At 41.0% G+C, this 12920-nt stretch overlaps 1 protein-coding gene across 1 annotated transcript in view; it reads left to right on the top strand.

Moving 5' to 3' along the window:
* Window positions 1-7218: 7218 nt before the first annotated feature.
* Window positions 7219-12920, top strand: part of tnxba (tenascin XBa) — a 7931-nt gene continuing 2229 nt past the window's right edge. The window contains exons 1-10 of the mRNA XM_050046654.1: window positions 7219-7339; window positions 7434-7565; window positions 8319-9512; window positions 9623-9745; window positions 9841-9984; window positions 10085-10204; window positions 11386-11541; window positions 11648-11760; window positions 11860-11992; window positions 12086-12237. Coding sequence (XP_049902611.1) covers window positions 7219-7339; window positions 7434-7565; window positions 8319-9512; window positions 9623-9745; window positions 9841-9984; window positions 10085-10204; window positions 11386-11541; window positions 11648-11760; window positions 11860-11992; window positions 12086-12237 — 2388 coding nt within the window. The remainder of the gene's footprint in view (window positions 7340-7433; window positions 7566-8318; window positions 9513-9622; window positions 9746-9840; window positions 9985-10084; window positions 10205-11385; window positions 11542-11647; window positions 11761-11859; window positions 11993-12085; window positions 12238-12920) is intronic.

The raw sequence follows: 12920 nt of genomic DNA, 5'->3' as shown, positions 1-12920 counted from the left end.
TGCGACAATTCAAAATATCTGCTGTGAAAAAAGCTTGTTGGCCAAATCTAAGGATATATACAGATACAGGTGTGTATGTGACTGAGTGTGGTGTGCATGCATGCAAGGCTAATCGTCTTGCAAAGAGGTATACCATGTGCTTCTATGCAAAGTACTAAGTGGTACAAATTTATATACAGTATGAGGTAGTTTAGCTTTTCATTATCATCCATGTGTGCCTCAAGATTTGTTAGCTGATTGTTATTTACATTTGAATCATGTCTGATTTAAATGTTATGGGCTTGTGAATGGGATTATTTAGTTTTTAATGATGTTAGCTCCTATTTATCTTTAGCAATTTTCTTGGTTTGTCCAGATGAGCATCATTAAAGGGATACTTTGCTGATTTTCAACCAGCTTTGTATCAAAACAGTGTAGGAAGTATGTGTAAATGAACTATGGTAAACTTCCTTCCATCTAACCAGTGCCTAACTATCCCTCCTGGCCCCCCAGTGAAACTCTGCCAGATGACGCAATTTACATCATCCAGCGGAGTTTTGCTGACAGCCAGCAAAACTCTGCTGGATTGCTTGAACTACAGGCTATACTTCCACATTTTCATATTGCCCACCACCCATGCTGCCACTGCGGACACAGAGTATAGAAGCAGATCAAGAGACTCTCTCTCGCTCTCTCTCAAACCAGAAATCTGATCAGACGGTAAAACTAGGCAGTGCTGATCAAATATATATCAAGATTATATTACTGCATTGCCTTTAGTTTAGTTTAGTTGATTTATAAAGGGACAGTGTGCAATGACATTAATCATTTACAAGAAATTAAAACATGGTTGCACCGGATTTAGCAAAACACTAATTTCCATCTGTAGTCCTACATGTAACAAGTAGACACAACAAATAAAAATAAAATTCAAGGTGCACATGCCTAAAATGTTTTAGAAACATATTTTAGTGCAGTGTTCAGTTGTAATAGCGAGAGTTTTTAAAGAAGAGGCCACCATACTGTTTCCTGCACAGTGAAAACAGAGGCCTAAAAACGTAGATCAAATGGTAAAACTAGGAAGCGCTAATCAATACACCAAGTTTCTGTGACCGTGTTGCATATTTCTCACCTTAAATGTTTTAAGAAACATGTTTTAGCTTACCGTTTAACTGTAATACAGGATCGTTTCTTGCCATCTGGCCATCACTGTTTAAAACGGACAAGTTCGCTTTACGTCACCCACCAACTGAAGCAACTATTGGTCTGGTGCGGCACAGTTGTAGGTTTTCCACCTCTTGAGCAGAAGTGTCCCTTTTCTCTGTTTTCTTTGGTTCTGTAACATTTACACTTTAAGTATTTGCATCTTTCTACTGCACGGACATCCTAGTTTATTAAAAGGTCATCTTTCCAGTGGTGATGTACCTCTTTAACTACGTTTACATGCACACTATTATTCTGAAGATGACAACATTCTGAATTTCATTCTGGTCATGTAAATAACGTATTTCATTTGGATATTCTGAATTTCGCCTTTTTCTGAATGAAGCATTTTCAGATAAAGACATGGGATATGCTGGCATTATTCAGGTTTTAGGAGCCTTCTTTGGACATGTACACAGTACAGTCAGAATATGCATCTCAACTGGGGGGATTTTAAACACAGTTTGTGACACTTGACCTCTTACCTGTAGCTGGTCAGCTCTGTGCGTTGTGATGAATGCACTGTACACAAACAAACTAGCTAACAGTTTGCAAGGCTGGGGTAGAGATACATGCCCAAAAGAACAGCCTACATTTCTTGTCAGAATGAGAAATACAACTACTTTTAAAACATGATGTGATGAAAGAGTTGGACAGTTTCTTTAAAATGCGCAAATATCGCAACACCGACCTTTTAATTAAGATGGCTGAAGGAATGAAAGAGGGAGGCTGTGTTTGCACAGTCGAACAAACCCGCCACTACTCTTTTGATGCAAAGAAGCAAAACAACAAGTTGCTCCAGCTGACCCACTTTTCTACATTTTATGTGATAAACCACGTGAGGGAATGTTAATCTGAGTATGAAAGGCTGCGCGTAATCGGGAATATTAGTGGAATAGCCTTGGCCGTGTAAACAGCTTAGTAGGAACACTGTCTTTTTCGGAGTAAGGGTAAAAACAGAGATATTTTGTGTATGTTAAGGTAGTCAGTTTCTACTTCCAGTATGACTGTCTTTGTCACCTGCCTTCTCTAACTGCATCCACTAACTGATTAATCCATCACTGGTCCAGCTTTGACACAAATCCAGCTGTAAATCAGTCATTATGTGAGAGAGAACATTCATACACAACCTACCTCAAGCAACAGTCACTTTAAAAGCAAGCAGCAACTATCTCCTTAGCTGCACAGTCTCGTGGTGCCGACTGGCTCAATGTGCCACATCAGCTGTTCATATGACATTTGCAAATGCCTGGAAGAACCACAACAACTACATTAATCACCAATCTGTTGTCTGCTACACTGCAATGTTGCAGTAATGTACTGTAGGTAAGTTGTCCTTCAGTATCAGAACATGGCGTACTTGCCAAGAAAAGCATGTTAGCTCTAAACATTTGCAACTAAAATATCTACAGGTAAATATATGTTTTTACTGTGAGGGTTTTTACATACCCACACTGCAACATATATAGCGTGAGTACATGCAACAGTAATAGAATATGAGAGCACGGTTTCTTCAGCTTTGGCCAGAGTCTCACAGCTGTTATGCAAAGTGGTTTTGCATGCTCACTGTAAACACTGATGGCAAAAATACATTTCATCATGTATAGAGTAAACAATCCTAACTACACATCAGATTTAGGCAGGGTGAGGGACCATCACGTACTGTAGAGCATACCCAATGTATTCATCTGAGCAAGCACTTTTTCTTAAAGGCATGACACATACTGTATATGTGATGTTAGAAGGTGATGTAACCAAAGCTTTTGACCATAATCAGAATGGCTTTTTACTGTAATATCAATATTAAATTAAAACTATTTTGGTGTTTGAAGATTTATTAGGGTTGAATTCTGGATGGACTATGGCTTGTATTGGGTGAATACACTGAAATCGCAATCTGTTGTGGTATGACTTGACAGAAAGACCAGTGTATCAAGACTGGGGGTGCTTTCAGACCTAGAGTTGCCTTGCTTTGGTCCGAATCAGGGACTAATTTTGTTACAAAGTTGCGCAATTGCCAAAGTTGGTTTGTGTTCTCACGGCAGCATTTACAAGTGGAACAGATAAAATGCCTTGCACGAGAACACTGCTCTTGATTGGTGAGAATTTTCATGAGAGAAAAATCCAATAAGTAAACAAAACGTTGAAGAAGAGTACATTTGCACACTTTCTAATGTCACAATGACGGAACAACTTTGCAGGTTGATGTTAGCGCTGGTCATCGTGGACTACATTGCTTGCATTGCTCACTTCAAGCCAACCATACAGTTTGAAAACGAGGCGCGGCTCCGACTAGAAAACAATATTTTGATGCGCTGGATGAGCCGAATGTGCATATTAAGGCAGTACAGGAGGAGGCGCACATTAATAACCCTCCAGGACTGTAACATGTTGTAACAATGTCTTGATAAAGTAATCAAAAGGCATTGCAGAGGTGAATTTTATGTGTAAGAATTTTACTTTGTTTTCTACGAGCAAACAAATACACCCACTAAGTAGCTGAAATCAATTTAACTATCTTGATTCCACACTCCTTTTCTGCACAAGCAATTTAATCATGTCCCCTCAGTTGGGGGTCTTGACTAGCCTTAAAATAAAATCCTGAGTCCTCTTTGAGTCCGGTCTAGTCCGAGACAAGACCAAGACCTTAAAGTGGTCTCGAGAATAAGTCTGATCTTGAGTACTTAAGCACTGGCTCATACAAAAAAATAAATTAAAAAAATCAACACATTTTTACTGTTTTACAAACAGTTTTTCATAAAATAGCTACATCCTAATGGATGGCAGCGTATTGTACATTATCTTTGGATATGTATAAAAGCTCCAATTATATATACTTTTGTTTTTGCTCTCCTGTAAAATTAGGAAAATGTCACTTGTGCCCTGTTTGCTCTAGACCCTTGATATACTTGTCTTCATGTGGTTTACAAAAGGTGGGATGGTGGGTGGCCATTTGGTCAAAGATTCAGAGCCCTCACAGAGCATTCCTTAAATCTGGTGGATACTTGGTCACTTACATAACTCCCACGTAGTTACATCTCATTACTTCCAACAAACGGCCAATTCATATAGCCAGAGGTTCCTGTCCCCCAGAGTGTGCGCTGAATACCTGCAGTGTTATGCTATGTATTCCAGCTGAATCATGATTCTCAGACCAGGGCTTTATTCAATCAGAGCTGTGTCTAGGTGTGAGCAATGTCTGGTATAAGTCAAGTTACATTCAGCAGACAGTGGAATAACTGTCATCAGCCATGCAAAGCTGAAACATGCAGGCTGTTTTTGTGTTACAGTACATGAAAGAACACAAAACATGTCCTAGCATGTGTTGTGTTCAGTTTGAGCAAAACAACAATTTCAGTATGCTCACTAAAGTCTGACAACATTTCATGTTAGATTACACACAAAAAGTTGCAGCAGTTATGTGTTGACCAAATAAATGTACCTGCTAAATTTATAGAAACATTACAGGAAGATGTAAGAGCAGAAAAATAGAATACAAGAGAGTATTTGATGATATTTGATGCACTAATCTGTTTTTACAAATGCCACTCTTTTTGGAAGTCCAATACAAATATTTTCCATGGTGGTTGAGAGAGTGGGACCACTAGGCGTGGAGGAAGAGGGGGGGTCCTTAAGTAGGAGCAGACTTTATCACTCTCCTCCTTTCTAGTGGTGGTCCTTTCTCTCACCTCTTTCCTCCCAGATCACATCCAGCGAGTCTGTGTGAGCTTTTCCAGTCAGATGGAGGGAGCAACACAAAGACAGAGATAAAGACAAGAACTAAGTCATTATTCTGGTAAGTTCTTTTTTTTTTCATTAGCCTAATTTATCAGAGTTGTAACTGCAGTCATTTGAATGATTGGATTCATATCTGTCACATTGGTGTCTGTTTGCATTCCTTTAAATTAAATTGCCTTTATGGTGCAGAGCTGATTTATTCTCAGGGTTTAACAAGTGCATTTGTGGGAAAAGGCCATGTTGTATAATACTGTGTTTTAGATGATAAAAAGACCTTAAACAGTAAACTGCACAAGTTGCATTGAGTGGTGAACATAATTTGTCATTTTTAGTGTGCACACATAATGTGGCATGGTTATACCTGCTATCATTAACCTTTAACTATCTTTTTTTTCCCTCTGTCAGAATGAATACTGGGCTGGTATGATCATTTATCATTTTTAAGTAAAGAGTAGCTACTAACTCAGTTACACTGCAGCCAATTAAGAAGTTAATTCATGCCCTCCAGTGCAACATTTGAAAATTGGCTTCCTGTGCAGCAAAGCATCCTAATGTGTTTACATGCTGCACGATTTATTTGATTTTCTGCAGATTTAAAGCCAAGGCTGGACATATTTCTTTTAGCGGTTTTATGAGTTGTGGGTGCAGCGGATTATGTAACCTTCTGTGTATAGTGAAAGACGTACAGTGTCCCACAGTTCTATACAGTAACGCTCTGTTACCTCTCTGCATAGTCTCTCCAGTAGACTCTCCCGCTCGAGTCACCTTCTTCCTTCCTGTCCAAAATCAGCTAATTTAGATTTTACTTAGTTTGGCAAGTCACTGAATTAACGGTTATGTCTGATTCCAACAGTGCTGCAATTCTTCAACTTCTATTTGTTTTTTCTTCACTTTTAAAAGTGCATCACTAGGCACAGTTTTGAAAAAGTAGTATCAATTTTCAAAAACATTATACTTAGTTTAATATGTCAGCTCAGTATTTTTTTTTTCATGATGCTTACTCTGTTTCTAATGTCTTGTACTGGTGCTCAGGGAAAACTGGAAACAAGTATGTGTAGTCAGATTCAAAACTGTATCTTAGAAAGATTTTGATATGCTTTTATGCATTTGACCACTGTGAATGATTTGGCTCAGTGAACCTTCTCAAATGTCAGATCACAGCCTATAACTTTTAATGAACCTGTGACCTGAAATTTCGACAACATGACAATCTACCAAGACTGAAAGGTTTATAAAATAAGTTTCTCAAACTGAATGGAAGAAGCAAGTAATAAAATCTCTTGATTGAGCCATTGCTGTCAGGTCATTTGAGCGAAGTACAAAACCTGATATTGCTCCAAGTGTAGTGTCCTAATAGCCTGTAGAAGGTTGTTCAAGTGAGTATCAAAGTCTTAATGGGAACGGTGTGAATGTGAAGCTGGCTAAAAAAGAGCAAGTATGCTCAGCAAAACCTTTCTTGGAATTAGAAAATGTATTTAGCATTAAAATGTCATGCATTAAACTCAGTTATAACTCAGCTCTTTCATTTTTGTTTTCATTTCTAGGAGAAACCTGGCATAATCTCCTTAACAAGTGGTCAAAGAAATATAGAGGAAGGAGTTCATAATTTTACAGTAACATACATACAGATCGACCAAAGGCAATACCATCTCTGGCTACTGCTGCTGGCTCAAAATGCTGTTTACTCTAGGGCTTCTCCTCCTTCTCACCCCATTTCCCTCCTTTCAATCCCCGACCAATGAGAGGAGAAACTCCACAGGAAGCGATGTGACCAGACCCAATGCCGTTCTCACCCTGTCGAAACCAAAAACCACTGCTGCTCTCGCCAAACAGACCATTCGCCCAACCCCAAAGCCAAACACAGTTAATCAGACGGTTTCATCCACTCCGGCCACAGCAGCAGTAAAGGCCTCTACAGTCACTGAGGTGAAGGCTACCAAAGACAAGCCTGCCCCCACTGTAGTTCAAAACGTTCAGTCAACAGCCCCAAAGTCTGCTCCCACCAGTGGAGCTAAAACCACCAAAAACAAGCCCACAGCCTCCGTCAATCAGACTGTTGTAACTAAATCTCCCTCCACCAAAGACAAGCCTGCCCCCACAGTGGTTCAAACTGCCCTGTCGACATCAGCAAAGACCAATCAGAGTGCAGTAATCAAAACTCCCGCCACTACCACCACCACCACCACCAGAGAAAAGCCTGCCGCTGTTCAGCCACTCAAGGTGGTCATAAGCGATGGCTGCAACTCAAACAACGCCAAGGAGCAGGAAGTGAAGCTGAAGCCTGGCGCTCCTCTGGTGATGACGCATAAGATCAGCTTGTTGCCTGGTGGCTGCACCGGGGGATGTGAGGCCGAGATGGCTACGCTGAAAGGTCGTGTGGCCCGACTGGAAAGAGAGATGTCTGCCCTCAAAGACAAATGTATGATTCTATCATATTCACCAGAATATTATCTTTGACACCACTCATTAAAGATGTGGATTTAGTAATTTTGGTTATTTTTGTTGCTGCCCAGGTCCATGTTCTGCAAACTGTCCAAATGACTGTAATGGCAATGGGGAATGTGAGAAGGGTAAATGTGTCTGCCAGCAGGGATTCATGGGTCCAGACTGCAGTAAGTGTGCACAAGGAGCTGAGTGTGCTAGAAGTAAGTGAGATTCTACACTATTTGGATATGTTAGCATTAGAGACATATTTCGAAAGGTCTGGTATGTAGGATTTCAGTGGATATATTGGCAGAAATAGAATATAAAATAAAAAGTATGTTTTCTTTAGCATCCCCATGTTTCTACCGTGGCCCAGAACGGACAAACCAAACACTGGCTCTAGATAGGGCAATTTGCGCTTTTGCGTCGACCTTCGAGTTAACAGCCCCTCCCGTGATGAGAGCGACAGAAAAACTGATTTTTTTTTTTTAACATGAAACTGTTTAATGCCGTGTTTATACTGGCTTAAATCACCGGATCCATTTGTTTTGGAAAGGAAGAGACCTCTGCAGATAATTTGGCTCCCGGTAAAAACATTCTGAATGTCTTGATCAGAAAAAAGGTGAGCACACATTAAGTTATTGGAGAACATAGGTGAGCACACATTTGCAGGTAACTGGGCAAGCAGGCATCTGCATGTCAGGAGATGATTTGTAATTTAAAGCTGTTTTAGTCAGAGTTTTTAATGGACCTCTGTGAATAATTTGGCTCCTGGTAAAAACCTTCTGAACAATAAACATTAGAGGAAATCTAACTGGGAGAAGTTTCAGCTGGTTGCAATCTGCAATCCTCACTGCTAGAGGCCACTAAATATCCCCTAAATCTTACATACAGTTCCTTTAAGTGAGAGAAAGTTGTTTTTACTTGATTATCTCATTTATATTTTGCTTGTAACCTCTACTCTGGTATTTCAGAAGCTGCCAAAGGAAAGGCCAAGTTGACCGTGGAAACAGTGACCCTGCAGGTGAACAAAGACAAGGAAAACATGCAGGAGAGAACCACCAGAGTAGAGCAAACACTCTTCCAGAGGAGGGAGCAGAAGAAAGAGACTGACACTAAGTCTAAAGTGGCTACTAATGCTAGAGTGGGTCTTGTTAAAACCCAAACAAAACAAGATTCTGTAAAGAAAATAACAACTAAAGACTCTTCAAGTGCCGCAAAGACCAGTCGCCCAAATGTGGGTCAAGTTCTGTTGAGACATGAGGGAAGGAAGCAGGAAGAGGCCCGCAAAGGCAAAACAACAGTCCTGACCTCTAAAAAGGTCCTCCAAAAACCTGACCTCAGACTTGTTAAGGAAGGAACTGCCGGTAAAACAAATCCTAAAGCTGACCAACTGAAAGACGAACCTCAAACCAATGTAACTCAGAGTAATGTGAAGAAATCTAACGGCACAGCTAAAACTGTGACCATTCTGACCAAGATTGTGGGAACGAACAAAACCAGAACAGGGAAGGAGAATATGGAGCAGTCCACACTGGCTGAGAAACGCACCAAGAAGGTCAAAGTAGACACTACAAATGTGCAGTCTGTTGACAACAGAAACACTGAAGCTGGAAAAACTGGAAAGGCCACACAGAGGAGTCAGTACCTGGTTAATACAACCATTGCGGCAACATCAGGCGAGGGTCGAAGTGTGCAGAATAAAACAACCATCCATGGCTCTGGGAGTGCAAGGAGGATGGGAGGAACCGGATTAGGTTCTGTAAGGGTTGTAAACACCTCCTCCTACAGCTTCACTGTCACATGGTCAGCACCACAAGGGATGTTCAAGAACTTCACCGTGATCAGGAGAGAGCCACGCGCAGAGGGTGATGAAGACGACCTTGAGGAGTTTGAAGAGGAAACTCTTGAAGTCGAAAAGTTCTCCACAGCTAAGAACGCAACTGAAGTGCACGTACAGGTTGAGAGCACCAACACAACTGCCGCCTTCGGTAGAGCTGCTGGATCTAGAGGCAGAGCTGAAACAAAGAGGATCTCTATGGTGGTCCCTGGCAGCGTGCGCTCTGTGGAGTTCAGTAACCTCCGGGCAAACACAGGCTATGTTCTGCATGTGTATGGCACTACTGCTGAGAAGAGATCAAAGATTCATAGAGTATCTGCAATGACAGGTAATTAAAGTTGCACTAATTTTTTATTTAATTCCTCTACTATCACCAGAGACAAGATCAGTACTGGGAGCAGCAGCATGTCAATTAAAATTTCTGTTTTCTTTCATCAGGCCCTGAGCCAGCCACAGAGATGGTTTTCAGCAATGTTACAGAGTCTTCTCTCACTGTTTCCTGGTCCAAACCAAAGACCACATTCTCAGGCATCAGGGTCACATACACCAACATCATCACAGGTTTGTCAAAGGCCTGCCTTTATCAGTCAGTGTCTTTTTTTTTGTTTGGATGTTAACTTTATCACTGTGATATTTGTGTTGTATCATCCTGCCAGGGGAGAGCCGCTTTGTGACCTTGGAGTCTCAGCAATCTTATGTGGTTCTGTCCAAACTGTCTGCTGGATCCTCCTACATTATCACTGTAACTACTACATACGGCAGAGCCCAGAGTGATGCTCTCACATCAGTCATCACCACAGGTATGCACCAAAATAAGCTCACTGTTATGTACAGCTGCCTTTTTTTATTTAAGAATGTGAAAATACCAATAAAGACCATATAAATTGTCTTTTCGTGTAGTGCCCGCCCCTCCAACACATCTCCAAGTTGTCAATGTGACTGATACAAGAGCTTTGCTGCAATGGACACCGAGTCTGGGGAAAGTAGACCGCTTCATCATCAGCTATGAGTCCTCCAAGAGTGAGTGTGGCAACTTAACCTCATACCTACAGCACTAGTTAGGGCCTGTCACAGTAATTACGTTATGAACAAACATGACAGAGGTCATGTCCATATATCATACGATACCGCTTGTTTACATAAGAATGCCACCAAAATTTTAGCCAACATAATGCCAGAGTAAACAGCAGGGTTTGGCAATACTTTGTTGATGGAATGACTCTATCAGAGTCTGATTATCAACACCCACTCTTAAACGAGAACCGTGACGTGCAATACCAAACCCTTCCTGCACAAATGACCTCTTAGTTACTCAGCCTGACCAAGCAACACAGATCCACGACCCCAACCGAAACCGCATATCCTATAATAAGCATGTGCTGGCCAAATAATTCAGTTAGGCAGCATGTTTAAGGTGATCCTTTTGGTACATGTCATACATGGCAAACTATGATAATATATTTTAAATCAAAGGTGAATCAGGAAAAACAATCTAAAAGAATATTTTTTGCTTATTCTCACATTATTCAGCAACACATCTCCACAGTTAGGGTGTCTATTAGTACCACACATGACTGAAGTGGCTCTCATATTCCAGCTGATGCAGAACACAGAGTTGACACACAAAGTCAGCAGTCAGAGGATTAAAATGTTCATACATTAAATTATCATTCTTTTCATTTTAATATACTTATCGAACACCCATGATCTGACACACATGTTCATTTTTTAACCTAGAGCCAAACACACAAATAAAATTAAGACAAAATACCACCCACAAATGACTTTTTTTGTGGATCACCTGCCAGATACTGGTCCGCATGTGGGATCTGCTCTCTATGCCCCTGTGTCAAATGTTTAATATTTACTAAAGTGCAGATTTTGTTGACAGAGCCTAAGAGTTGCTTTTATTTATTGTTTTGTTTGTGTGGTTTTACTTTATTTGTGTTTAATTTATTTCAGATATTTTCTTTTTTTTCCAATTCCTACATTTAAATCCTCTAAAGACTTAAAAGTTCATTATTCTTTGAAAGGGCATGCTAACATTATTAAAATACTATATGATCATTATACCAGTGACATTAAGTGTTCTTAAAATGACAAAAACATAGCAATTATTTCTGGGACAATATATAAAAGTTGTCATCGTGACAGGTCAAGTGCTCATGACTAAGCTAAGCGTTCTCTCCTTCGTGCCACAGCTCCTAATGTGACAGTGACAGTGATGCTGTCTGGAAACTCAGTGGAACACCAGTTGAGAGGCCTGCAGAGAGGCACACTGTACACAGTCAAAGTCCTGAGCCAGAAGGACAGTCTCCAGAGCATGGCCATCTCGACCACATTTACTACCGCTAATGGTGAGTAGAGAGGGGGATAGAAAGTGAGATCAGGCTTGTTTACGTGCTGCAGAGTTTGTGTGGAAAGTGTGTGAACTAATTACTTGTGGATTTTTGTGTCTCTCAGTGGCTAAAGCCAACGAGGTGGGCGCTCGTTCTGCAGTGATCACATGGAGGACTTCCACTGTTGTCTATTACAGCTACAGACTGATCTACCAGGTGGTTGGAGAGGAGGCAAAGGTGAGTAATATTCCCTCATCACTGGCACATACAGTACAAAGAGAGTGCAGATATTTACGGAGTTGCCTAATTTTGTGTGCTTTTCCGTGAACACATTAGGAGGTGATCCTGGACCAATCAATCACAGAGTATAAGCTGACAGGACTGTTGCCAATGTCACGCTATTATGTTCTGGTACAAGGCGAGAGAGACGGACACTACACATCTATTGTTACCACAGAATTCATCACAGGTGTTGTATTTCATCTGACACAGTCCCTGCTTATTTATCTGCCCTACCAGTACTTTATCACAACTAAGTCATTCTTTATTTGTCATCCCTTAGGCAAACTGCGTTTCCCCTACCCTACTGAGTGCTCTCAGGAGCTGCTGAATGGAGCTCTGGAGTCAGGAGAAGTGGATATCTACCCGCAAGGAAAAGAGGGAGGAGCGGTCAGAGTCTACTGTGACATGGAGACTGATGGAGGCGGCTGGACGGTGAGAAAAACTGCTGTTATCTAAAAGCTTTGCACAGAAAAAATGGCAGTATGGATTTAGATAATAGACAACAGTGGTGTGGACATGAGTCACAAATTTGATGCCTTTGGACTTGACTAGGCAAAACTGGACTTGGACTTGAACACCAATGACTTATAACTCAACTGGACTTGAACCCTGTGACTTGAAAATGCTAGTAAGCTTCCCCCCAAGAGATTATAAAGATTACAAAGATTATAAAGTATGGTATCTAAAATCTTCGAATCATTCCAAATCCCTTCATTTCCTGAATCAACTAACATTAACACTAGGGATGCACCGAATATTCGGTAACCGAATATATTCGGCCGAATATTGCAAAAAAACACACATTCGGTATTCGGTGGAATAAGTTAAAAGCAAGGCCGAATAATAGCAGCGTGTTTTGATAACGCAATCAAACAGCGTGCCGTGACGCGCGGAGTAAAATGTCGGCAGTGTGGCGATCAGTCCCTCACTGCACTCGCATTTGCGACTAAAAATAGTTTTGAGCGAGCGAAATAGGCAAACTCCATCTTCTGTTATTGTTTTGGTTTGAGACCCCTAGCGGCAGAAACTTACATATTGCACGTTTAAATCATTCAGCACACTGTGCGAGCAGCCTACAGATTTCAACCAGCAGCAGAAACGAAAGGCGAATCCCA

Source organism: Epinephelus moara, chromosome 6 (assembly GCF_006386435.1).
Source record: "Epinephelus moara isolate mb chromosome 6, YSFRI_EMoa_1.0, whole genome shotgun sequence".
Taxonomy (NCBI): Eukaryota; Metazoa; Chordata; class Actinopteri; order Perciformes; family Serranidae; genus Epinephelus; species Epinephelus moara.
Note: the sequence above shows the minus strand (reverse complement) of the source record. Positions and strands in the feature narration are given on the sequence as shown.